This window comes from Pteronotus mesoamericanus, unplaced genomic scaffold (assembly GCF_021234165.1).
Source record: "Pteronotus mesoamericanus isolate MK-2021 breed Mesoamerican mustached bat unplaced genomic scaffold, CSHL_Meso_final contig_182, whole genome shotgun sequence".
In the NCBI taxonomy this organism is placed as follows: domain Eukaryota; kingdom Metazoa; phylum Chordata; class Mammalia; order Chiroptera; family Mormoopidae; genus Pteronotus; species Pteronotus mesoamericanus.
This window is the reverse complement of record NW_026555078.1, coordinates 30234139-30260325: the sequence shown is the minus strand read 5'-3', so window position 1 is coordinate 30260325 and position 26187 is coordinate 30234139. Positions and strand designations below refer to the sequence as shown.

The window sequence follows — 26187 nt, the reverse complement described above, 5'->3', positions numbered from 1 at the left end:
CATCTCAGATGTCTTACTTTATGTATACACTTATGAAAATTTCTTATTGGCTACTTAACATTTTTTTACCACAGATGCTGTATTAGTTTCCTAAGACTACTGTAACAAATGATACAAATTTGGTGACTAAAAACAACAGAAATGTATTCTCTCACAGTTCTAGAGGCCAGGAGTTTAAAACCAGCAGAGCCACACCCCCAACAGCAGCACTAGGCGAGAATACATTCCTTGCTTCTTCCAGGTTCTGGTGGCTGTCCTGGTTTTCCTGGGCTTGTGGCCACATCTTTCCAATCTCTGGGGTCTTGTTTCCTCCTCCTCTTCTGTATGTCTCTTCTGTTGTGTATCTTTTATAAGGATACTTGATGTTGATTTAGGGGCCACTCAGATAACTCAGAATGATTCCCTCTTTGCAAGGTCCTTAAATTAATTATATCTGCAAAGACCATTTTCCAAATAAGGCCATAGTCACATGTTCTTGGCATTAGGACATGGACACCTATTGGGGGTCACCATTCAACCCACTACAGATGCCAATTTTAAAATGGCAATGGTTTGTAACCTCTAGACAGGTTTCCTAAATCTGCAATTTACAAATAAATTATACAGTTGAGGACTTTTTCCTTAAAAGACCTCAGATAAATATTGAACCTCTTTGGATATGACCTCTTGCATCAGTAAATTCCATAGATGCATTCATTCACTCTAATGCAATTGATTTTCTCACTGGTCAATCTAACAGTCAATGTATTGATTTCCTTTTGATAATCAGATGCCACCAAGAGAGCAGAAAAGTCTTAAATCTCCGCTATTTCCTCCTCTTCTGAAAAGGCCTTCCAAATTCTCATGGATCTTCCATGGTGGAGGTAGATAGAAAAAAGTATGATCTCATAAACATGAGTTCACTTACTATTTCCTCAAATATCTACTGAGCCTCCACTTTTTCCCTTGAATTATTCTGATAGAGAGGCGCAGAGCTGGATTCATGGGCCCATGACCTAGGCAGATGTCTAGGATCCCATGATTAGAAGGGCCCCATTCTTGGTTTAATGCTCTGCTGTTGCCATTTTGGCATTATTAATAATTTTTTAAAGAGGGCCCTGTGTTTTCATTTTACACTGGACCCCACAAATCATGTAGCTCATCATGGATGGGGCAGTGAGTAATATAAGGAAGTCCCTGCTCTCAAGGACTTGTCAGGGTACCTAATGGTGACCAGCCAGCACCAGTGCTCCACATATAAATTTAATGCTAAGCCCTTTGGGTGTCAAATCTAAGATAAGCTAGTGGAGAGTATGGTTATATTCCAATGGCATCATGGACTGATTCAGAGTTTCTCATCTTGTCTTCTACCGTAGCTTTCTACTCCTTGTTCATGTCAATCTTGAGTCCTGTATTTCTGAGCAGCATCTCTCAACACACAACCAGGATTTGCTAACTGACAGTTTTTAAAAAAGCTTTCAGGGTTATAACTATCATAAATTTTCTAGTATTGACATTAACTTCAGCATTTAGGGCAGAAAGGGCCCTGGAATCATTGCAATAACAGCAACATTTTCATGACAATCTTGGACATCTCTTTCAGAGACCAAGAATTATGTGATGTTTATCTTGTGGGAAAAGGCTATTCATTTAGAGGTCCTTCTAAAGAATTGGTTCCTCGATGTTATCATCAGGGTGGCATGCCAAATTATGTAAATGAGATCTGACTTTAAATTTGCATGACTCTCAATCTAACATAGACTAAGCAAACAAAATTTTTTTAAAAAAAATCCATGTTACTTTTGGAAGGAATAAACTCAGAACTGAAGTGGTGGGTTGAAGTTTAATGCGGTTCAACTAATTTGTATGCCAAAGTACAAGTTGTTGCTTTTGGTTCCATTTCTAGATTAGTCACATGGATATAAAGACATTTTAACAGCATTGTGACATTACCAGTGGCTTTACTTACCATTTGGTCATCTTGTCTACTTACACCAATATTAATTAAATCCACCTTTGGGCAGGAGGGAACATGAGGGGATTGTCCCAACACATGTTGAGGGGAAAAAAAACCCGAAGCATAACCTTTACTGTGGCTAATTTTCTCAGACCCTTCTTTCCTGAGGACAGAAGGAGTTGATCACACCATTAATTTTATAAAAAAATATCTTATTTTCCCTGTTTTAGTGCCTCCTGTTGAAATCAGCTGACTGCCCAATGGAAATCTCTTTATCCTTTCATGATGTTGCACTGTCCTGGGCATCCTAATCTACCTTCAAATTCCCTTGTACTCAGAACCAGTAGGAAAGTTTTACAGAAATTCCATGAAACAAGGCAACTCTCCTGATGCCAAGGATTTAAGATTAAGGGCAGCCTCACACATTGAATCAAGCGTGCCATTACCCTCACTCCCATGAACCTGTCTTTCAGGACGATCCATGACAGCAAGAAGACAAAGGCTTTGTTACAACAGAACAGAGCAGAGACATCTGTGGCTGTCAGCTTCTTTAAAGCCAGTAAATACAGGTAGTTAGTCAAAGTCCATAGAATAGAAAAAGGAGCAGTTCTTTTAAGAAAGAGCTTCAACGTGAGACCATCTTCCCCAAAAATTCGACTGCATTCCCTAGGAAAGAAAAAGAGGTTAATAAGCCAGGTACGGTTGTGACACATCTTGTGTTGTCTAACTCCTGAGACCCACTTCCAGGCAAGACCACAAAACACTCAAGATTCATTGGTCATCTGTGGAACATATTGAGCCCAATCCTACCACCTCCAGGCCACAAAGGATTCCGTGGAAAAGAGCCTACATCTCCCCAGACACAGAGCGAGGCCTCTCCTATCTAAATACACTCTCAAGGTTACTGGGGCAGCGATTTTGCTGCTGCTGAACATTCTCAGAGAAGCCCAGAGAAATACAGAAATGTGTGGTTGCTGGAATTACAAGCTACTAAAAGAGAGCGAAGATTCTTTCCCAGTGGACGAGTGCAGCAGGATCAAAATAGCTGCTACTGCATGAACAGGCTACAGACAACTTGCAGCCTCACATATCATGTAAAGACAAGCATGGGATTCTACTTTTCCTAAGACACCATGCTTCTTTGTAATATATCTGCCCAATTGACTCATTTCTTTATTCTTTAGCGTTTTAAGGCAGAACAAAAAAAAGTAAAAATAAAAACAAAACTCAACAAGGTATAACTTAGTTATATACAAATATTTGGCCATTTTGGAGTAATATTGTGTATATATAGTCACTTCAGTTAAGTCATTTATTTGTTTTATTTGTGACTAAATTAGTTATTTAGCCCAAGGAGCCATTTAAATCAAAATGTTCAAGCTAGCAATACAAATAGGCAATAACAGAAGTGATAGAATAACTGCTTATTTGACTATAGACTGAAAACAAACTTGTCACTGGGAGAAATCAGGTTTATTTTTTTTTCACTCAGTTGTTCATGAACATTCAAGCATTTATTGGGCAACTCTCATGTGCCAGGCATTGAATTTTCAAGAATAATATAAATACCTTGTTTAAAGCAACTAGTTACTAATGTTTGCACATTTCTAATGAAATACATTTACATGGTTCTAAATGGTACTGGTACTAGTTTCTCTTCTAGCATTTTCTGAAGAGAAATAATTGTACATCAAAGTATTGCAGACCAAAGTAGTCTCTGGCAATGTTTGCCTCACATGCATGAAGCAGGGAGACCTCATGGATGGAGGAGTGACAAAGTGAGGCTCTAAGCACAGGTGTGTAGCCTTCAATATCATGCCTCATAGAAAATGTTGTTGAGGATGTTGGGAATTGCAAACTAGAGATTCCAGGGAGGTTAAAAATGCAATTTGCACACATAGAAACTGTGTAGTGGTTTACTTTCATGCGGGAGACAACCAAAAGAAGGATTTTTCATAAAATGAAAATGTGATTTCCCAAAGGTAAACTTTACCTTGAAAGAGACAAAACTTTAGTGAAAGCACTAAATAAGCCAAAGGCAAAGCCTCTGTAAAGGAAACAGAAATTACACGCACTCTCACACACAGGAAAATAGATAGCCCCTTTCAAACCCTATGAACATGGAGATATTGGAATCAGAGCCACGTGTGGAACATGTAGCTCTTTTCTCAGAATGTCCTGGGCACACATTTCATATTCTGTATTCTCTTCTTCTTTTTATTTAATCTTTATGGAATTTTTTTTTCATTACCATTTAGTCCTCTATACCCCCTCTCTCCCCAGCAATCACCACACTGTATTCAGTATTTTCAAAGGCTTCTGCTCCATGAGAGTCTGCCAGAGAGAGCTAGAGTTGAGAGTTATAGGTTAATCCTAACATCTACAGCTACTGAATGCTGTAATTTTAAAAAGTATTTTTTATTGATTTTAGAGAGAGAACAAGGGGGAGTGAAAGTGAGAGAGAGTACAAGGGAGAGAAAGAGAAACATCAATGCGAGAAACATCGTCCAGTTGCCTTCTATATGTGCTCAGACTGGGGATTGAACCTGCAACCTAGGTATGTGCCCTGACAGAGAATCAAACCCCCAACCTTTTGGTATACGGGACAACCCTCTAACCAACGAGCCACACTGGCCAGGGCTAAATGCTTTTTAAATATACATTTGTGGAAAACCACAACAAACCCATATATGATTAAAGAATTTCTTTCCTTATCACTGGTCCTAGCCAGTGATGGTTCTTCCTAGAGCCCACCATTATGCTAGGTTGAGTGCTCTCACACAAAGACTTTGTATGCACACAAGTGAATGTTCTGCCCCCACAGAGAAGACCAGTGGAGGCATATATATATAGACAGGAGGGCCCCCACACAAAGTGGTGTTGAGGAAGGGTGCCCCATCCTTCCCCAAAGAGACTCTTTTTTTCCACCTAGGTCATACCCCACCCCCAGGTATTGGCTATCTTATTCCCCACTTTTTCCCTTCTTCTCTCACTGCCAACCTTCCCTCCTTTTGTCACTGATGTTTCAGGAATTTAAAATGCTCTCCATTCAAACACCAGGTTACTTGTGTAGAACCTTACACTATATAAACATTAAAGTGCTAAGAAATGCAAATATTCAAAAAAGAATCAATTTCTATGGAGAAGCAAATAACAGTGGGTCTCTCCTTGGGATGATGGGACCAGAATTTCTAAGCAAGCAACATTGACAGATAGAAAAACTTGGAATGAAGCTTAGAAGTTGGGGGACATTGATAATTACAATCATCATCATTATAGCAGCTACTAATTACTGAACATTTTCTGGATGTCAGGTGACTTCTTGAACACATTTTATCAGTGCCTGACATAGACAAATGTATCTTTGGCTCTAGTTTTATGCTTTTGGGGGATTCTTTTCCTGAAGAAAACACCCCTGTTCAAACTATAGCATATAATTTTTTTTCTTAAATTTCAAATGTACCTGAGATGATTGAATTCTCTTGATAGTATATAAATTTAATGGTCAAAATATCAAAAACAACTTCTAAGTGGACAACTGTTACCATGTAGATTTGATACTTTATTAAAAATTATTTTGATGTTAGTGGTAAGAAAAACATTGGAAATGCTTTCATACCATTTAAAAGAAAAGAGGAACCTAGTCAGAGGGTCTGACGCTACGGGACAAATTCTGTTTCCCTTCCTGCACATTAACTTTATTTTACCTTCCTTCTGCCCTGAGAATGTTGGGGAGTGCCTTCTTGGCAGACGGTGTTAATGAGTCTACAGGGAAAAAAAGATAGAGGATCCCAGAATCTTCTGAGTGTGTTTACCTCCCACATGGAAGAGGCCCTGGAGAATATTCCCTTGAAAGGCAATGTTTCCTGCTTGACAATAAGAGCTCTTTGATTCGGTTTTGGAAATGATCAACTTCACTCTACCTCCACAAACAGGTAGAAGAGTCTTGTCAAATCACAGATTTTGCTAAACTCAAAGTTAGTCCGACATGAGAGATGTGAAGGTGAAGGATTGCCAAAACATTTCTGTCAGCAGCAGCGTCGAGTAAATGTGTTATCTTCAACGATATTGACTTAGCTTGCTCTGAGGCGTCCTGAGTTACTACTTCCCACACTAAAGTTTTGTTTGTATCAGCATGTGTCTAAACCATAGGAGCATCCCAGTAGCACTCACGGGCTGTGGGTACATGCAGGTATTTTCAAACAAGAATTTTAGCTTGGTAATCATGTCCTCTGTAATCATTTATTAAATATCACTCTTTGAAAAGAACTTATGCCCCAAGATCATGTCTATTTTGATGGGAATCAAATACAAAGCATTTTTAACAATCACAAACATGTTTAAGGCTTTTTTCTTTCCTTCAAACCAGAACATATTTATTTTTAAATCATTTTTTTCCTTTAACTACAATTGAATTTTCATGGACACACATGGAAAATGAGCTCACTTTCCCAGTGTAAAAGTGTGACTTTTACATTCCCAGGCACTTCCTAGCTGGTGATAGAAAATAGAAGTTGAAGATAAACCTTTTACAATTTGTTATGTTTTTAAGGACAATCTTATAATGAACCAATTATAATGGTCATTCCATCTTTTCACTGGGGACAGGGACAAGAAAGAAATGTTATTTTGGCTCCTGCAAGGCAAATTGATTGTCATTCAGCTGAGGAGCAATGAGCTAGTGTAAAGAGCTGTCACTCTTCCACGGCCATCCATGGACGTCCTGACTACTGTTGTTTTCTTGGTGATCAGAGTGACTGTCTCAGAAGTTATTCCTTAGCTCTGGGCTTTTCCTTTCTGAGAAGCTGTCTGTTAGCAAAGGAACTTTGATCCAAAAGCTGCCTTTCCTTCCTTGAGTGCTGTGCAGTGCTGGATGACATTGGCCCTGCCAGCTTCCCAAGCTCTCCAAGGTATGGCTGCAGAAGCCAGGTTTAGCACAGAGCAACCACTAGGAGTTCCATCAAGTTAATGGCTTGCAAACCAACAGACAAGTCTCCATGTGCTCCTAGCAAGCAAAGAACAGTATCTTTCAAAGTATTCCAGGGTCAAACTTCTCTTTGCATAGAATCAGGTCATTCCATCTGCTTAGGCACCACAGTGTCCAGAACATTGAGCAAATGTTTTTTCTAACAACTAACCTTATTAATACAGTTTTTTTTCCTGACCTGGAGACACTGGGTATTTTATTTTATTTTATTTTACTTTATTTTATTTGTTATGTTAATTTTCTTTTTCTTTTTTAAATATATATTTTATTGATTATGTTATTACAGTTGTCCCAATGTTCCCCTCTGCCCAGTACCCTCCTTTTCTCCAGAAATCCACCCCTCCCCAACCAACCCTTGGTTCATGTCGATGGACCATGCATATGAGTTCTTTGGCTTCTCCATTTCCTATACTATTCTTAATGTCTCCCTGTCTGTTTTATACCTACCAATTTATGCTTCTTAGTCCCATACCTTTTCCCCCATTCTCCCCCTTGTTTGGGATTCTCTGAGCTTCCTGGACTTGAATGCCTTATTTCCTTCACCAAATTAGGGAAGTTTTCTTTCATTATTTTTTCAAATAAGTTTTCAATTTCTTGCTCTTCCTCTTCTCCTTCTGGCATCCCTGATTCAGAAATTGGTACATTTGGACATGTCCCAGGAGCACCTTATAGTATCTTCATTTTTTTGGATTCTTTTTTCTACTTGCTGTTCTTGTTGAATGCTTACTTCTTCCTTATGACCCAAATCATTCATTTGAATCTCATCTTCATCCCCTCCACTGTTGGTTCCCTGCAGATTTTTCTTCATTTCACTTAGTGTATCCTTCATTTCTTCCTGTTTCTTTTTTATTTAGTTGCCACACTCAATGAGTTCTTCGAGCACCCTGATCACCAGTGTTTTGAACTCTGCATCTGAGAGGCTGGTTATCTCCATTTTGTTTAGTTCTTTTTTTTGAGTTCTGTTCTGTTCTTTCATTTGAGCCATATTTCTTTGTCTCCCCAACTTAGCAGCCTCCTTGTGTTTGTTTCTGTGTATTAGGTAGAGCTGCTTTGACTCCTTGTCTTTGGAGCATGGCCTATTATAGAAAACTCACCCATCTGGATGAATGTGACATTTTTAAATCCTTGGTTTTTGGACTTCCACACAGTTTGATTTTCTGACAGTTCTATTTGCTTTGAGGTCTAGTTGTAATTCTTTCTGTGGTTGCACGAGGAACCAAAGCATACTTATGTATACCTCCATCTTGATTGGAAGTCTGGGTGTTCCTTTAAAACATGACTTTCAGAGATAATTAGGTCTGGATAGAAATTAGGGGCCATTATATAAGTATGTAACCCTGAACAAGTCATTTAACCTTTCTATATCTGTTCTAAATTTGCTAAAATGGGGATAATAACAACACTGTAAAAGGTGCATGTTAGCACCCAGTGACGATTAAATAAGGTAAGATATACAAAAGCACCAGTACGGTGCCTGGCATGCTGTAGACACTCATGATTTTTTTTTAGGGGGAAATTGTTCTGTTTGATAGTGTTCATTCCTGATGCCAATTAGGTCCTGTGTCTCCACATTAATATTCCAAAGAGATGAAAATATACACATTTGCATGAAATTATTTTAGGACATTTCCTATTGGCCGTTTAATATAAAACCTACCTGAATTTTTTCATTGGTGATTGCTTTTCTTGAGCAGTGGCCAAGTGACCAGAATAATAGACTGGGAAAAACATAATGTTCCAGTTGGTTGAAAACCAAGTCATGAAAAATGGACAGTAAAAGTTCTTATAAGTAACTTTTACAATCTGTGTAGTTCCAACCCAAGATGATGACACTGACAAGATGATCAAGAGTCCCCAGATGGCCTTCAAAACCATGGATGTGCAGGACAGGCAACGAGCCTTGATTCTGTTTTCTTGGCTGCTGTTCTCAGGATGAATCTGTGTTCCATCATCCCCTGAAAACAGGACAGGAATACAAATGTGTGGATATCGAGTTATGAAACAGCAATCAAAGAGGTAGACAGCGGAATCACCAGTGGTTTTATTTTCTACCATCATTTGAACTGTGGCTCACGTTCTTTCCAGAATCTCTGGTCTGCAAGGTACAGTATGAATTTTGTCTTCCATCCAGGCCATGAGAATATTCATGAACTTGGTGTATACTATGCCGTTCCCCAGTGTACCCTACCCATTTCCTTGTAAGAGCATTGAATATTTCAAGGCACAAAGACTTTGGCTTTGGCCACATGACCTGCTTTGTATAATCAAACATGAGCAGATATAAGTATGCCACCTCCCAGAAGAACTTTAAGAGGAATCACAAGGTCCCACCAGCTCTCTTGCACTTTCTCTTTGACCAGAATGGTAAATCCCAAAAAGTTGCTGCTCTTGTGGTCAATGTGTGAGAACAAGTAGAACCTAGCCCAAAGTAGCCCTGACGTGAAAAGTAAGTGAGGAATAAGTATTTGTTGTTATGTTCCACTGAGTTTTTTTTAAACTGCAGCAAAGATGAGTATTAAGTTGAAGAGCAATGTGTCCCAAGAACAGAAAAAGTCCTGACTGCACAAAGTCATTTCCCACCTGAGGACAAGTTATTATTTAATGTAGTTCTGGGAGCACAGTGAGTTCTACTTTGTATTTTTACATTTACTAAAAATATTTAGTAGCATATTTTTTCACACTAAAATAGTCAGAACTCCCTGAAAGTAAAAATCATGAAGGCCTTCTCCTATGATAGAGAAAACAAGTTCAACACAATGAATTTATGTCAGGAAGTTCAATGGTAGAAGAAGTCCCCATGCTGAGGTCTCAGATGGTAAAATCCTGGGGGGAGGGAGGCAGAATTTATCTGCAGGATTCTCTTGTGTCTTGTGGCACAGTCCACATATTGCAAGTAGTGGAAGATGGGTTTCTCACTTTATTTCTCTAGAACCTACTGGCTCTCCTGCTGAACATGTCCCTACGGCTTAATGAGCCAGGCCCGACTGCCCCACTGGGATAAAAACTTTCACCCAGCTAAGGCTTTCTGACGTAATTATTTGGAGAGGGGGGTAGCAAACCTGAAAAGTGAACTCTTCATTGGGGGAATAAAAACAAAGTAAGCATGAATACAGCAGTTATTCCATGAGTTCCAAGACTTACACACAGTATTGAATTCTCTGGCATAGTCCTCCAGATGAAAACTGGTATACTTTTATTCATCTATTCAACCAAATCCTGTAGAGACTACCAGGAGCTAGTTAGCTAGATTTAACTGTTGCCAATTCTTTAATTTTACCATCTATATGTACCATAGAAAGATTGAGTCTCCAGAGCTCATTTATTTTTCTATTTTGAACCTGACTATTATATAGTCTTGCTTAGATTCATGGTTTTGTAAATAGGTATCATTAAGATCAATTTACTAGGAACACTATCAATTTTTGTAAACTTTGATAGGAGCCACACAAATCAGTAGCAAAGGCCATTGGAATTTGGGAACATGCATGTAAGTCTTGACCTTGCCATTGGATGGCCCTGAGTATATGTTTATTTCTAGCCTAATTTTTTTATTGTCACACAGTGATAATATCTATATCATGGAGTTCATTCTAAGGTTAATTTCCATAACATTCACAAAAGTCTGGTGAACTGCTCTTCAGATTATTATTCTTTTCTCTTTTTTTCTTTGGTTCTCTGGAGTATCCTCAAGAGGCTTCTGAACATCACAAGAAGAGTAAGTTATATCCCATGTGATCTTTAACGGTAGAGTCTTTGAAATTTGTTTTCTGTATATGATAGATAGGGCAAGTCTTTATTAACCAGCATATTTATTTAACTGGGACATTCTTCTCTGCAGATAACTGGGATAATAGGAATGTGAGGACTGTCCAGAAGGTATCTAGCCATGTAATATGAAAAATAGAGACATTTATTGAAGAAGATACATAATAGAAGAAACATTGTACATAGGACAATGATGCCTCAGTCCCCTTCAAAGTAGGTACCTTGAGGCCTCACACAGTTCTCCCATAGCCATCAGCTGTCTCATTGTATTTTCCTGAATCTTAATGACATTCTGAAATCTCTTCCTTTTCAAAGGTGATTTTAGTTTTGGGAAAAACCGGAAGTCCCAGAGTGCCAAACCTGGGCTATAGAGGGGCTGAGCCACACAGATGATTTGATGTTTCACCAAAATCTCTGCATGAAACATGATGCATGAGTGAGTCCGTTGTCATAATGAAGCTGCCAATCACCACTTGCCCATAGCTGCGGCCTTCTGAATCATTCAAATGGTGTTCACAGAGGAATGTGCAAGCTTAATGCATAATTTGATGCAGATTTGTTGCTCTACTCACTCAGTCATTTTGAATTCAATGGCCACTTAATACACATGCTCATTTGACGGTGTCTATGCTCTCACTGAGTAGTACAATGAAGTTGTCATTGTTCACACACACATGCACATTCCACTCCACTCTCCTTGGCTACTAGGTTGCATCAATGTCACACAAACTGTTCTAGTTATATTAATAATGGCTGGACTTTTTCTGGACAGACCTCATATTACTGCAACTTATTAAAGCCAGTTAAAATTTTCTGAAGATTTAAGATGTCATTTTCTTCACTTTTTAAAGAAATTTTAGTCTTGGGGTTCATATCATTTAAAAATATTGTCACTTTTTGAAAAATATCTTTCCTCAAATTAAAAAAAAAACAAAACTCTTCTTAAATTAGTAGGGCCCTAGAAGAGGCTTTCAGGTCTCCTTTATACCTTTGTTTACTCTGTCCCTACCTACATCCCTTGAATTGTCATTTCTTTTTTTTTTTTAAAGCCAGTTTTCTCAAAGTTCTGGTTTGGTTTTGTTTTTGTTTTTTTCTTTTCTTTTTTTTTTCTTTTTCACTACTCAGTTGTTTTGCATGGAGTAGTTTGCTGTTTTTGCTCTTGTTGCTGTTTTGAAGGGGTTGGGGGTGCAGTACATTTTAATGTGTGGCTCACCAAGCTGAGGGAACAAATGGAGAAGGAGAGATTGAAAATGCCAGTGGGAGAGATGGAGAGGGGTGATCCCGGGTTCAGGAAAAGGAGTGGACATCAGAATGGTAGAAGCATACAAGTCACAGGTGGCCTCACAATGGTGGTAATGGGCAACAAGAGAACAGATACTTTGAGACAGAAGGGAAAGCATCTGTTAGCATACAACTCTGTTGCTCTGTGGGGGAAGGTAGAGTGTGGTCAGATGATGAGAAGAAGTAAGTATGGACTCGGGGCCTGAGAGCATCCTCCTGGGATGGCAGAGAGATGGCCACCATCAAAAAATAACAGCATTGGGCTGTTAGTGGGGTTGGCTGCATTAAAAATGATAAATATTTTGGGAAACTCATGAATACAGTTACAAGATTTATCTAGCAATTTCAGTGACCCAGGTAACCCAGGAGTGGTCAGGCAGATGAAAAGAAAGGCTAAAGGTCTTGCCTGATCAGTAAGTGCTGATTAAGGAACCGAGTGAAGTGTCCTGAAGGAGGTGTAATGCTGTGAAAATTACAAGTGCTTCAAGGACCAGCAGTCCTGAAGAGGACAAGAGTGGAGCCTGTGATTTTACTGGTGTTTCTGTTCCTTTCAGAACGGGCACACCACGCTATTGCTGAACCCCACGGCTGAGATAAAGGATGCTGGCTTTTGACACAGTGAAGATGAGAAAACTAGTTACCTTGTAAATGTCATTGTTTAACCATGTGTTAGTTAAGCCCTTCAACAATAGGTTTTGGTATTCAGTTTTCCTGCTACACTGTACACCACTGACAGATTGCACAAATCATGCTCCTCAACTTACGATGGGGTTATGTCCAAATAAGCCCATTTTAAGCTGAACATATTTTTAAGTCAAAATGCGCTTAATACAACACTGTAGAGTATTGGTTGTTTACACTTGTGATTGCATGGCTGACTGGGAACTGTAGTCGCTGCCGCTTACTAGCATCATGAAAGAACATCATATCATACATTACAACCCCAGAAAAGATCAAAATTCAAAGTTTGAAATACAGGTTCTACTGAATGTACATCACTTTCCTACTGTCATAAAGTACAAAAATCCTAAATCAAACCATGGTAAGTCAGGAACTGTCTTTATCTATACATTTCCCTCCTTCCCTCTCGTCCTACTTGAGAAACCTTCCCCTCACCCACTCCTAGGCATCCAGTGGGTAATGTCTCTGGGTTCTGTGACAATGGTGAGACCTTTTGTGGCTGGTTAGAAGGTTACCTGGATGTACTGTTCCTTAAGAGAAAGTCACCAGCCTACCTGCTCTGTTCTGCCTCTCGATTCTGTGTCCACAAACTCCAGAAGGTCCTCGGCTCTGAAGTTCAAGGATAGGAGCAGAAGAGTCTTCAGTGACAGACAGAGGGGATAACTGTCTACTGATGCCACTGTGTGAACTAGGGCAGTTGGCTCCTGGTTTACATCGAGTGACTGATGATCTGGAAGTACCTGGGAAGAAAGAGTTCACACCAGTTTGAGAACTTCCTGGAGGAAAATATTGGAAACAGATATTAAATGCCTTCACAGGAAGCCATAACCAGCCATAACCACAGTCCACATGGAACATTCATTGAGTTCATTTTTAATTTTATAAAAGCAGCTTCTAAAAAGAAGATGCTGTGTTGGCAAGGTCTATGTCCCTAAGATAAAGGGCCTTTTTTGATAAAGCGACTAACTAGAAATGAACATTAGAATATGGTGTTTGGGTTGATACATCTGTTCTGAATCAGAACTGTTAACATTATCTAATAGTTTGCCTCAAGGAAAGCAAACTGTTATGTTATGTTTGCTTTCCCGTTGAATTTCTAACTGGTAAAGCTGCCAGCAGTGTCTCCTATCAAATCCACAGTGTACTTTTCATCAGATTAATCACTAAAATCCAATTTCATGTGTCCCTTCAATCACCTCTGGCCTCTATCCACTGTTCTAGACAAAAACTCAGCCTTCAGGATCCTCCCCTGGCTAAGCCCCTTCCTATCCTGATATTAATCTGCCACGAGTCCCAACCCAGGTTGGCTTCATGGGCCTGCAACCAGTGCAGTCACACAGGGCACTGCGCTAGAAGGACCCCGCCGCCACCATCACCACACATGCCCCTGAGGATAGGTGTCATATAGGTGCCACCTGGGAATTCTTACTGCTTTTATCTTTTAAACAGTTTGGGGGTTTTGGGGGTTGTTGTTTGTTTTTTTGGTAAGTGACCTCCGATGAGATAATGGAGCATACACAGGGGGCGTGGAGCTTCAGTTCATGCGTAGTCTTGTCTCCCTACATCCTGGGTGGGTTTTCACTTTTGTCCTTCCTTAGCAATCTTACAGGGTCCTGGGTGCTGGAATGCAGAGTGCTGGGATCTCAGGGCGGGGCTGCCAGTGCCTATGGAGGCCTGAACTCACCCAGCAAGTATCTCCATGTGCAAGGGAGCAGGCATTAAATAAATAGTGAGAAAAGTGCCATGATGCAGAGTGAGAGAGGTACACACACACACACACACACAGGCAGAGAGACAGAGAGAGAGGAGAGCATAAGAAAGGAAAAAGCCATTTTTTCTGCTTTTAGACCAAGGGGCTCTGCATTTTCATTTTGCACTGGGACCTCCAAATACATCGCCAGCCCCTACCCCAACCTGAATTTCAAAGAAGCGGCTTCCCTGTTCTGACAGTTTACTCTCAGTGCTGGTAGGTTTTAAGCCTTTGATGGGCTGTTCCTCTATCTGGAACACTCTGAATCTAGCCAGCTCTTTAGATCTTGATCAAGTTCTGATTGGTCCATGCAGGTTTCGCTATTAGATCCCGTGCATCTCTACTGTCTTTGAATTTGGACTGTCCGAGCTCAGCTGACAGCGGTCATGCACTGGCCGCCCCGACACTCCACTTTCTCATGTGTGAATGCCGACTCTCTGTCTGCACAAGTTGCCTGCTGTCAGAGACTGTGTTCTTCTCTCTCTTTTTAAGTAAACTTTTAAGTTTGGAATAATTTTATATTTACCGAAGAGTTGAAAAGATAATTCAGAGAGTTCCCGTATGCTCTTCATCCAATTTCCTTTAGTATTAATATTTTACATACACTTGATGCATTTGTCCAAAGATATTAACATTGATGATTACTATTAATCACACTTCAAACTTCATTTGGATTACACTAATTGTATCACTAATGACCTTCTTCTGTTCCAGGATCCCATCCAGGATACATTACATTTAGTCCTCATGCCTCCTTAGCTGCCTATGGTCCATGACAGTGTTCAGTCTCGTTTCTCATGACCTTGACAGTTGTGAGAAGTGCTCGTGAAATACTGTGTAGGACGTCCCTCAAACTGCGGCTTGTCAGATGCTTTTTTTCTCATTTTTATATTGGCGCCCTGTGTCTTGGGGAAGAACACCACAGAGGTGAATTGTCCTTATCATTAAGATATCAGTCCTTTTATGCTACCGATATGACTTACTGCTGATGTTAACCTTGATTACCTGGTCAAAGTAGTCTTTACCTGGTTTTTCCACAATCTTTCTCCCCTTTCCATACTTTGTCCTTCAGAAGCAAGTCACTGAGTCCAGCCTGCACTCTGGGGAGGGGAATGGGGATGTGTTAAGCATTACCTTCTGGGAGGAAATTGTCTGCGGATATTATTTGGAATTCTCCTGAAAAAGATTTGTCTTTTACCCTCCCTTTACTTATTCAATCATTTATCTGTATCAGTATGGGCTCATGGATGTTTTTGTATACTTTGAATTATGATCAAATTTGGATTGTTTATTCTTTTGCTCAAATTATTTCATCTTTCACCATTGGGAGACTGATTTGTGAGTTCCTTTGACATGTTCCCATTCTTTTGTTTTTGGAGCTCTTCCTGATTTTCTGGCACTACACGTGCCCTGGGCTCATCTTTTATTTTCTCTGCCCCACTCCTAGAATCAGTCATCTCTCCAAGGATCCCTATTTTTTTTCACTGATGAATCATATTTAGAAACCAATGTCTGGCTGTGTGTTTATTGTTAGCCGAGTACCCCTGAATGTAGGTCTTCTCAATTGTCAAAGCTAGGAAATATGTGTGTATATATCAATGTATATACATATACCCATAATTATTCTTGTTATCTATATATCATACACTTTTAAAATTATCTCTAAGAACCAGGTAAAATGTTCTATATAGAGAGCTCAAAAATGCTTCTTGAGGAGCAACTGGGGTGATCAGAAGTAGAGTATCAGAGTCAACTTGGACACATCAGCTCTGAGATAGGTAGACTGCTCTGACTACCCTCTGGGGCATTTGTGTTTGCTCATCCTTGTAGTTATGAGTTTCTTTAGTCTTGCTGATACAGGTTGGGGAACAAAGGCTATCCTTTTCTCTGGGCTATGGAGTCTATATCTTGTGGTGCTTCTGAGATGGCAGAAAGGAGGTAGAAACTGTCAAATGGAAGACAAAATCTTGAAATAGCAATGACGTCTTGGTTTTAATTTAGCTTTGAATACATCATGTTATGTACTATGTGAGTAATCACTTGAAGCAATCAAATCAGAACCTTGAGAAGCAGTGATGTAAAAAAAAAAAAAATAGCATCTCTACCAAGAACCTAGCAGAACAACAGTGTAACTTAGATGCAGATGTTAGTTCCACAGCCCAGGCTTCTCCATCTATGCTAAAAGTGTATCTTGTTTTCTTTTCTTTCTTTCTTTTTTTGGGGGGGTTCTCAATCTTGGGAAAAAAATAAGTAGAGACATAGAAAAATGGAGTTCGCTGTACTATCTATCAGTAGAATCAAGTTGACTTGATTAAAATTATTAAATCTTGGAACCAAGGAAATAAAAAATGTACAGCTACTCAAAAAGTCAACATAAGTATTACATAATGACTACTATGCTTAAATTAATGCAATTTTAATATTGTTATTATCAAAGTGTCAACATATATAAGGTAAGGTTAATATTTTACATATCTAAAATGTTTACTGTACTTTTTACAACTATGTTTCTAATTAAATATTTTAAACTCAATGAAAAGAGGCTGTCTAGAGTTCAGTGAACCCTCATTTATTCATGCTGTTCAAGAGGGATTAATACACAAATACTTTGAGTCATTTTTAATTTATCTTTCCAGTATCTTTTATAGTTTATCTTTACATGAGTTGTGCCTTCTCATGTTTTCTTAGGTGAATATCAGCTTTCCTTGTGTGATCATTTGGCAATGTCGATAGAAAGAAAGAAATCCAAAAATATGTTGGATAGCAAGTTGAAATGGAGTTGAAATAAAATATTGGCCATAGTTGCTAAAAAGTTGGCAAATAATGTGTAGCTAGCAAGTGTTGGGTTTGTAAGCCAAACTAGTAATTTCTCTTGCTTCTTCATTTTCACTGACATGGTATACCCTGGCTTCTGTACCTTCTTATGTGATATAGATCAAAGCCCATTGCCTGTTGCCAGCTGCCTCCTAATGGTTGGTCTGCAGAAAGACCTGAGAGTAGTTGAACCACTGGAGATTTTTTTAAATCATTGTCCTAAAAAGGCAAACTTTAAATTTCAGAGTCAGGCCCAGAGGCATGTTCAGGGTTGGGACCATGAAACAGTAATCTTCAATCCTGTAAATGAAGACACTGCCCCACGCTATATGGTTTTGTACCATTCAATTAATATAAAGCCAGTCCTGACAAAAAATAAATATTCAGAATGTCACCTGGGATGCAGTCAAGGATTATAAATAAACCATACCTATTTTTGATGCCACAGTGAATGCCTGGGCATTGCAAATTCAGTTAGTGAGCAGTGTTCAGATTTAATAGGTATTGAGAGTAAACTGTATTAGGAGTGATGGGTTGGAAGTCTCATTAGCTACAGCACATGGTCCCCCTGCTTCAAAAAAAAAAAAAAAGGAGGAGGAAGAAGAAGACATTCTTGTTTGGGCAACCCTTGTACTCATTAAATTTATGTTCTGGTTTTGTATTCTAAAGAATAGGTCATAGTCAAGGTTTATTTATTCTGGCTCCCTTTTCCCAGATAAATTATCATCCTTAATACTTGTTTGTTTAGATCATTCTGGCCCTCAATCTCCTTCCATTATTATGCTTTATTTCCTCAGTGCTGCCCAGGAGTGACCCTCTTCTCTCGACTATGGCCCTAACGACACCAATGTTTTATTATATCTAAACTTGTTTTCCTATTCCAGCTACCTCTTATCCTGCCCATACCCAGTCTTTGCTGAGCCTCTTACACTTTCTATCATCTGTAGAATTAAATTATAGGTTAACCTTGATGATTTCTGCTGAACATTCATAGAGATCTGAAATGGATTTTTAAGTATATTTGAAAGTAGCTAAGGAAGAATTTTGAATCTATTTGGTTGATTCTGTAGATGAATCAGCAGAAATACAAAATTGCCTTTAAAATTTTTTGATGATAGTTCCAATTTTAAATAACTTCCCAGGTAATAGAAAGCAGGGGTTTTGTTGAAAAAGAATAATTTTTTAAAAAATCTCTAAGCCCAGTTAACAACTCCATCAATGTTTTTAATGTGGATACCTCTTCCCTCTGTTCTGTTTTTAATGGCCAGTATCTGATTCCCTTCCCATTTAAGGAAACAATGCACCATATCCTACAGTGGAAGGTTAAAAAAAAGAAGCCAAATAATTCTCCCTGCCCCAAGCAATATTGTACAGGCATGACTTGGTTTCAGTCAATCAGACCCTCCTATCCAGAACTTTGAATCTCAAGGAAGCCAGATTGTTGCTACTTCGTGAGCAGCAGGGTATCAGGTAGTGATGGAGATAATAGCATCCTGGCAGATTGTCCCAGCTGCTCAACTGTGGTGTCCTCTCAGATCTTGGGCATTTTTCAAGGCTGAGTTCTCATCTTCCATATCTACTCAGTAAATCTCACTGTTGTTAACTGACTTCTGAGGCTTCCAATCAAGAGCCCTGTCTGATACCGACTCTCCAGGGCTTCAACATGCACCCAACCTCACCTGTCCTTTCCCCTCTCTCTCTGATGTCTTTACTCACCACTTCTTTCCTTAATATTTTTCAATTACAGTTAACATACAATATATTAGTTTCAGGTATACAACATAGTCAATAGACACTTATATAACTTACGAAGTGATCACCCCTACAAGTCTAGTACCTATCTGACACCAAACTTAGTACAATATTATTGACTATATTCCCTCTGCTGTACTTTACAACCCTGTAACTGTTTATATAACTGGAATTTATACTTCTTAATCTCTTCATCTTTTTCCCCCACACCCTTTAACCCCCCTTCCACCTGGCAACCTCAGCACTTCTTTAAGGACTGCAGCCACCTCTATGGAGGCCAGTCTCTGTGCTCAGAGAGGGGCCCATTGAAAGCATTTAGGAAGATTTTCCGGAATTCTTGCCAGCTTCCTTATAAGAACCCAATGGCATGCATTCTAAGGGGGCATAGCTAGCCAAGTTACCTTTGCTGAACACCTGGGGGCAAGGTTCCCCCTGGAAGATCCCTGGCTGATTCCCTGGTGAAGGGGGAGAGGGAGAATCTCTAAGGTGCACCAACCTCACTTCTCCTCCCATCGTTCCTGTCACCCTGATGCCAACGGCAACTGGAGATTTATTGGCCATACAGGTAAAAAGGCCTGTTTTGATGGTTCTGAAGGATCCACTTCAACCCAGGAAAATCCAAAGAAATTTAGGATCCACTTTAGAACACTTCCCAAGATCAGTTCAATAAGTTGAAGCAAAATAGATAAGAAAAATACTGTGCTGTATGAAGAAAATCAAACTGAAAGTACTCCTGGTCTGGTATAAACCTATAGTAAGAATGTTACCAAATGTGGACCCATTTTGGGAGGAGCCCCAGGTACCGGGACAATGCCCCTGCTTTCCCCAGGGTCCCTCTGTCCTAGGTTCATTTGCCTGCTGCCCTTGAAATTATGGCTCTTGATGGCAGAGTTTAGCAAAAAGGAGAGGAACTATTTATTCAGAAGTTATACAGGTTTTGATTAATGGCTAAATGTCGCCCTTTAATCTTAAAATCCCTTTAAAACGCCCAACACACACAGTCCTGCCTTCTTCCCTCCTTCGCCGAGTCAGGCCAGTCAGGGGTACCATCCTTCAGAAGAAAAAAAACAGAAGTCCAGAGCTCAGCTAGACAGGCCTCTCGCTATTCCAGCCCCATCCACCGAGCTGCCGTGATCTCCAGTTCTAATTCAGAACCACATGGCACCTTCTCATAGCCCACTAGCAAGTGTCCTTTCTCCCCTTTCCTTCCCTCATGGTCTTTGCATTGTTCCCTCACAGCAGCGTGGAGCAAACCATCTCTGAGCTCTCATGTACACATGCTGTAACCAGGCGGGAGTCACCTGCCTAGTTACATCCTGGGTTAAAGTTATACCAACCTTCCTTGTTTGTTGCTATGCAAAATAACCATCTTTGCATATGAAGTATGAAGCTATCCTGCTGTTACTGACATGCAAAATGACTCTCAAATGGCCCTGCTCCCTGTCCTGTATGAAGCTGGCCTGTGCTGATATTCAGAGTAACTCTCAAGGGCCTTGCTCCAAGTCCGGTGCCAAGCCGACCTGTTGTTGATATTCAAAATAGCTCACAAAGGTCCTGGCCTGTTATTGATGTGCAAAATGACTTCTAATTGCCCTGCTCCCTGTTCCTATCCCCCTTGGCAGTCTGTCTTGGAGGAGGGTGAGAATATCCTATATTTTTCTTGGACATCCCAATTTCTGGACCCCATTACAAATCCCCTTTGGGGGGTGGTGCCTTGCTTTACCCTGCTACAAATGTAGTTCTGGAAGTTGTACTTCTGAACACATGCCTCTTTCTCTTCCGTGGTTAAGGTGCTGGCCTTAAGGCTGCACAGCAATTCTGTTTTTTATAACACCGTCTACACCACTCCTAAACACATACAAATAATGTAAAAGTATTCCAATCATATTTTAGAGGCAGTGGGAGTGTTTATGTTTAGAAATAATGTCTTGTTAAAGTAAGTAACTGATTCTAATCTTTTTTAATCCTGGTTTTTCATATGGTGAGTTTACTTCCTTGAATCATCCTGTTTGCTTTTCATCAAGCCTTCACATTGACTTTATTTTAGTTGAGACTTCATGTCTTTTGCCCCACATGGTCTTGACTTCCTTGTAAATTTGAACCAGGGTGTTAAGCCACATACAGGCGCATATAAAAGTTACCAAGATCCCTATAAGCACCTTGCAGTATCACTACCGCCCTCTTGCAATGCCACTACTATCCTGAAGATCTTGGAAAATATTCCCGACTGACTGTGGAAACTCTTTACTTACAAATTCCTCTCTATTAGGGCTGCCCTGGAATATATTCCCTTCCAAAAGGTCCTGGTGAGTATCTTTATTGATGGATCCAACAAAGCATTTATAAGGTAGATTAATAATTCATTAGAGTCAAAGAAACAATTAAAGATAAACCAAAAAGCTTGTAGCAATTGGCCCAATTCTGTGATAACCCATTAATTAACAAGCTATTGATGCCTACTCTGTGTCTAGCTCTCAGCTGAGTGCAAGGAAGGCAAGAAGGCATGATGACTGCCCTCATTTTCTTATGGTCCAGATAGGGAAAAAGCGAATCACACAGTAATTTCTGTAAAGAGAGCTAAATGCTGAATGGGTGGATAATCCAGCCTTTAATCAAAGCGCCAACTAACTGCTCAGCCCCTTGCCACTGCCAATAGTCGCAAATGTTCTTCATTTGGGAACTGGCTTTTAAGCCATAACCTTATGGATCAGTTCACAAAATATGTATGCCTTGTTCATGAGCAGAAAGAAATAAATGGGCAGTAGAGTATGCCAGGGTACAGCTAATGCTGTTAGCATTTATGTTTGTCACTCGGGAGGAGTTCAAATCAGGAGCTGGCAGAGGCAGCTGATTACTGACTTAAGCCTCAATTTAAATGAAACTATTTGTAAGTTTTTGCTGGGGGGGATATGAAGAGAGCCAAACAACCAGCATCAGGTTATTTTCACAATTGTTATGGGTGTCCTCACCCGCAAAGTGGATGGACTCACACAGTCTATGAACTGACACCAACTGGGGTAAGTCCCAGCTCCACAGTCATACAAGCAAGCAAGCCTCTTCCTCACTTACCTAGACGCTATCCCCCTTTCAATGTTCAGTTCCAGACTTGACCCCAACTGTCTGGGCCCAAGGTCTACTTCCATTCACATAAGACATCATTCACTGAGCTGGAAGGGGGACGTAGTTCAGGGGGAGAGTGGCATGTTGAGTTTAAGGTGCATAACAGTCATCCAAGGGAAGAGGGACAGCAGGCAGCTGGGCACACAGACCTAGAGTTGAAAAGGAAGGTTTGGAGGGAGATACAGATTTGAGAGTCACGAGTATATGGGGAAGTCATTGAAGCCATAGGAGAGGTTGTGGGTTCCCTTATTTTCCCCTCAATTCACACACCGAAGTCCTAACCTGCTATATGTCAAAATGTGACCTTATTTGGAGATAGGTTCTTTACACAGGTAATCAAATTAGAATGAGGTCATTGGGATGGGCCCCAATCCCATACGATCAGTGTCCTTATAAAAAGGGGAAATTTGGACACATACACACACACAGGGAAGACACCACATGAATATGAAGGCAGATGCAGGGGTGATGCTTCTACAAGTCCAAGAGTGCCAAAGATTGTCAACAAGTCACCAGGAGCTAGGCAAGAGGCAAGAGGCATGGAATAGATTCCTTTTCACAGGTTTCAGAAGGAAGCAACCCTGCTGACACCTTGATCTTGGACTTCCAGCTCCCAAAACTGTGAGACAATAGATTTCCATTATTTAAGCCATCCAGTTTGTGGCACTTTGTTATGGTAGGGAATGAGACCACCCAGAGAGAGAATGCTGACTGAGAAATGCAGATAACTGGGGCTGAGACTCAAGAAAACCAATAATAAAAAGGATATGAACCTTTTTTTTTTTTATAAAGCAGCCAAAAAGTCTGGGGGAAGATGTAACAATGGGGAAGTCAGAGAAAGAACGCGAGAGAGAATATCATGGCACAAAGTGTGCTTTGGTGACAGGACTGTCATCATTGACCGTGGGAAGAGGGCTGTTGGTTGAGCAGTGAGGGAGAAAGGGTTAGCATTTACTGAGAAAGGCGGAGGAGGTAAGAGGGCTCAAGGAAGAAGTGTAGACAGCACACAAATACAAAGAGAAAGGATGACTTTTCTCAATGTAGATTTTGAAAACACCCAAAACAAGTGAATTTCAACCCCAATGTGGAAAGCCCTAACATACCGACAAATGCTGAGCTAAGTGAGGGTCTGCGGGGTGGATGGCTAGATGGCAGAGTAGACAGGAGAGCCAGGTAACTCAGGGCAGCTTTGTTAGAAGATACCACCTTATTCACCATGAAAAAGTTTGCAAAAATCATGCATTGCTTTGTAATTTATTAAGAGATGATGTAAAACTTTCCTTAAGCTCCTTGAAACCTTCCTACCCAGAATTCAGGGGCCCTGATTCAGCATGTTAATCACTTCTCTGCTCCCATGGTTTTGCAAATGTTCAATCAAAATCCCCACTAAAAACATCATTTCTTGGTCAGAGATGAGGAATATATATTAAAGTTCTGTTCCTTTCATAAGCAAACGAGAATAAATTATCCCCTGGGAGTACTGTATCCACCCATGTAAGGCAAATTACAGCAGCTATGCAAGTGATAGAATGCTTAATGCATTGGTACCAACAATTGAGCATAATATATTTAAAAATTCTCCTGTAGAGGCAGAGCTTTGCAGTTTGTTGGGCATGATCTACTCTTGAATTCTAATTTTATCTAATGGAGTGGAAGATACTTCTGACATTCACACTGTCTGAAAAATGACTTAAATTTACTATGCAGGACCTGGAATAAGGTAAAAGGTCCTGCTGGCATTGCCTTCTAAACATTCACTGAGTCCGTCTCCTCTTGCTATCTTTACCCATCCAGTTCCCCACATTACATGCTCGTTGATTCTTTCTTCACATAACTGATGGCCACATGCCCCCAGTCCCCAGGATTGCAGAGAGGAACTGCCATGTGAAAATGAAAGTTATCTGATGTCAAAGAGGGAACTCTGGGTTAACCTTGGCCTCACACCTATAGCCCAGAGACTAATTTTCCTGGTTACTTTTTTTTTTTTTTGGTTAAAAGACTTTGCAAACCTTATTCTTTCATTCATACATATTTACTGAGGGGCCTCCTGTGTGCCAGACATTGAACTAGCATATAAGGGCTACAAATTGGGCAAAGGCCCAGTTTCTCTGCCTTGGTTCACAGTATATTGGGGTAAAGAGGCTGGAAAGCAGGTAAATTATAACCCAACATGGAAAGCACTAATATACTGACAAATCTTGGGCTTAATTGAAATGAAGATCTGCAGGAACGTGAGCCTGGAGGCTGTGAGAAATTATAAGACCCCAGAAATAGGAACAACATTTAGAGGGCAACCACTTCTTGCAAAACCAGTTAAAACCATCAGGAGAACAGCCTGTGGTCTGTGGGGTTAACAGTACCATCTGGACTCAACAATAGTGAAGATAAAGTATAATGATGTGCAGTTTGGGCTACCAGACCAATTGTGGTTTTCAGTGTTAAGAACTCTTTTCTTCTCCCAAGCACCATCCCACAGCATCTAACCCCTTAGTTTCTTTTAGCTCAGTGTATACTTTGCCTCAGAAACTTTATTATTTTTTATTAATGGACAAACAAAAGGTGGCAGAAGTACTAAAGACTATACTTTATATGTTTGTGTCCCTAACAACAACGCCTAGCACAGGAAACCTAGGATGGAGGATCCTTCTGTGGAGAAGAAAAAGATAGCGAGTCTGGTTATGCGCTCACTCCTGTAACCAGCAATTATTTACTGAGAATCTACTGTGTTCCAGGCATTGTGCTAAATGCCAAACAGAACTTAATTGATAAAGCAGACAGGGCCTCACTCTTAGGAAGCTTAGAATAAGTGAATAAACACATAGGCATATGAATACAGCAAGGATAAGCAAATACATCAACAAACAATTACAAGGTATAAGTATTGTGAAAGAAGCAAGCAGGAGTGGTGATAGAGAATAACAGGTAGGTGTTTAGGTAGATTGTGTCCTCAAGGGAAGTCTTTCTGAAGAGATTAAGGGTAAAGGGAGACGTTAGGATGAGGAGAAGATAGACTTGCAAAAACAGAGGGAACAGTGATTCAAGAAGTGGGGACAGCATGTTCAAAGACCCTGAGGTGGGAAAGAGTTTGGTGTGTTTTAGTCAGTGTAGATGGAGTACAACAGACAAAGGAGCGAAGAGTATATGATAAGGTTAAAAAGGAGACAGAAGCCAAATCAGTTTTGAAGTGGGATATCCAGATAACAAATATCTGTGAGGCAACTGGAAAATTCTAGCAAAAGTTTGGGTGAAGACAAGATTGGTCACACAAAGTTGGAATCATAGGCATAAATGAGACAGTGGAAGGCAAGGCAGGATATTAAATATATAAACCTATGAATAGACAGAAGCAGATGAGTGCCCTGGGGAACAGTCCTGGGAATACCTGTTATTAGGAGGTGGAGAAATTGAGAGCAACAAATAAAACAGCGCTGGAGGGGTCAGAGGCAGAAACAGAGTCATAGAGGTGCGAACCCAAGAGAAAAGAGTTGCAGAAAGGAGATACTGGTCAACCTTTCCACATACCACCAAGATGTCAGGGACAGTGAACGTAGAAGAAATACCCACAGATTAGAGCAATAAGGGTATCACAGGTGACTTATGAAAGCAGCTTCAGTAGAGAGGAGGTGAAGGAAGTGGAAGCATAGGAATGGGGACAGACATTTGAGAAATTGGAAGGTACATAGCATCAGGGTCCAGTGAAGGGTTATTCAAGATATGGGAAAGCTCCAGCTATGATGAAGTAAATTGTACAGGACTAGCCCCCTCCCCACCACCCACTGCAAACAAAACTGGACAAACTACATGAGACGACAGTTTTCAGGCGTCGGCCAAACGGGGTGCAAGAGTACAATCTTTGAGAAAGGCGACAGGTCAGTTTCATGACCTCCAGCTTCTGCTTGGGGACAGTTTCCTCCCTGTGGGGCAGAAAGCTGAATCCAAGTAGATTGCTGAGGTATCACTGAGTAGAGGAGATAGAGATCAAAGTTTGGGGCAGCTGAGGTCACTGGAATTGGTGGGACATTTGTAGAAGAGGGAGCTGTGACTTCTGAAGCTGTTACAATCAAGTCGCAATTTGCCTTTTTCTGCAGCCATGGCCATTGA

The 26187-nt window shown here is 40.3% G+C and overlaps 1 protein-coding gene across 1 annotated transcript in view; it reads right to left on the bottom strand.

Annotated features, from left to right (window-relative positions):
• SLC35F4 (solute carrier family 35 member F4) overlaps positions 1 to 26187 on the bottom strand; it is a 151087-nt gene that overhangs the window by 13094 nt on the left and 111806 nt on the right. Inside the window, exons 2-4 of the mRNA XM_054567508.1 lie at positions 13205 to 13390; positions 8581 to 8878; positions 2383 to 2602 (exon numbers count right to left, since the gene is read on the bottom strand). Of these exons, the coding sequence (XP_054423483.1) occupies positions 2383 to 2602; positions 8581 to 8878; positions 13205 to 13390 (704 nt within the window). The remainder of the gene's footprint in view (positions 1 to 2382; positions 2603 to 8580; positions 8879 to 13204; positions 13391 to 26187) is intronic.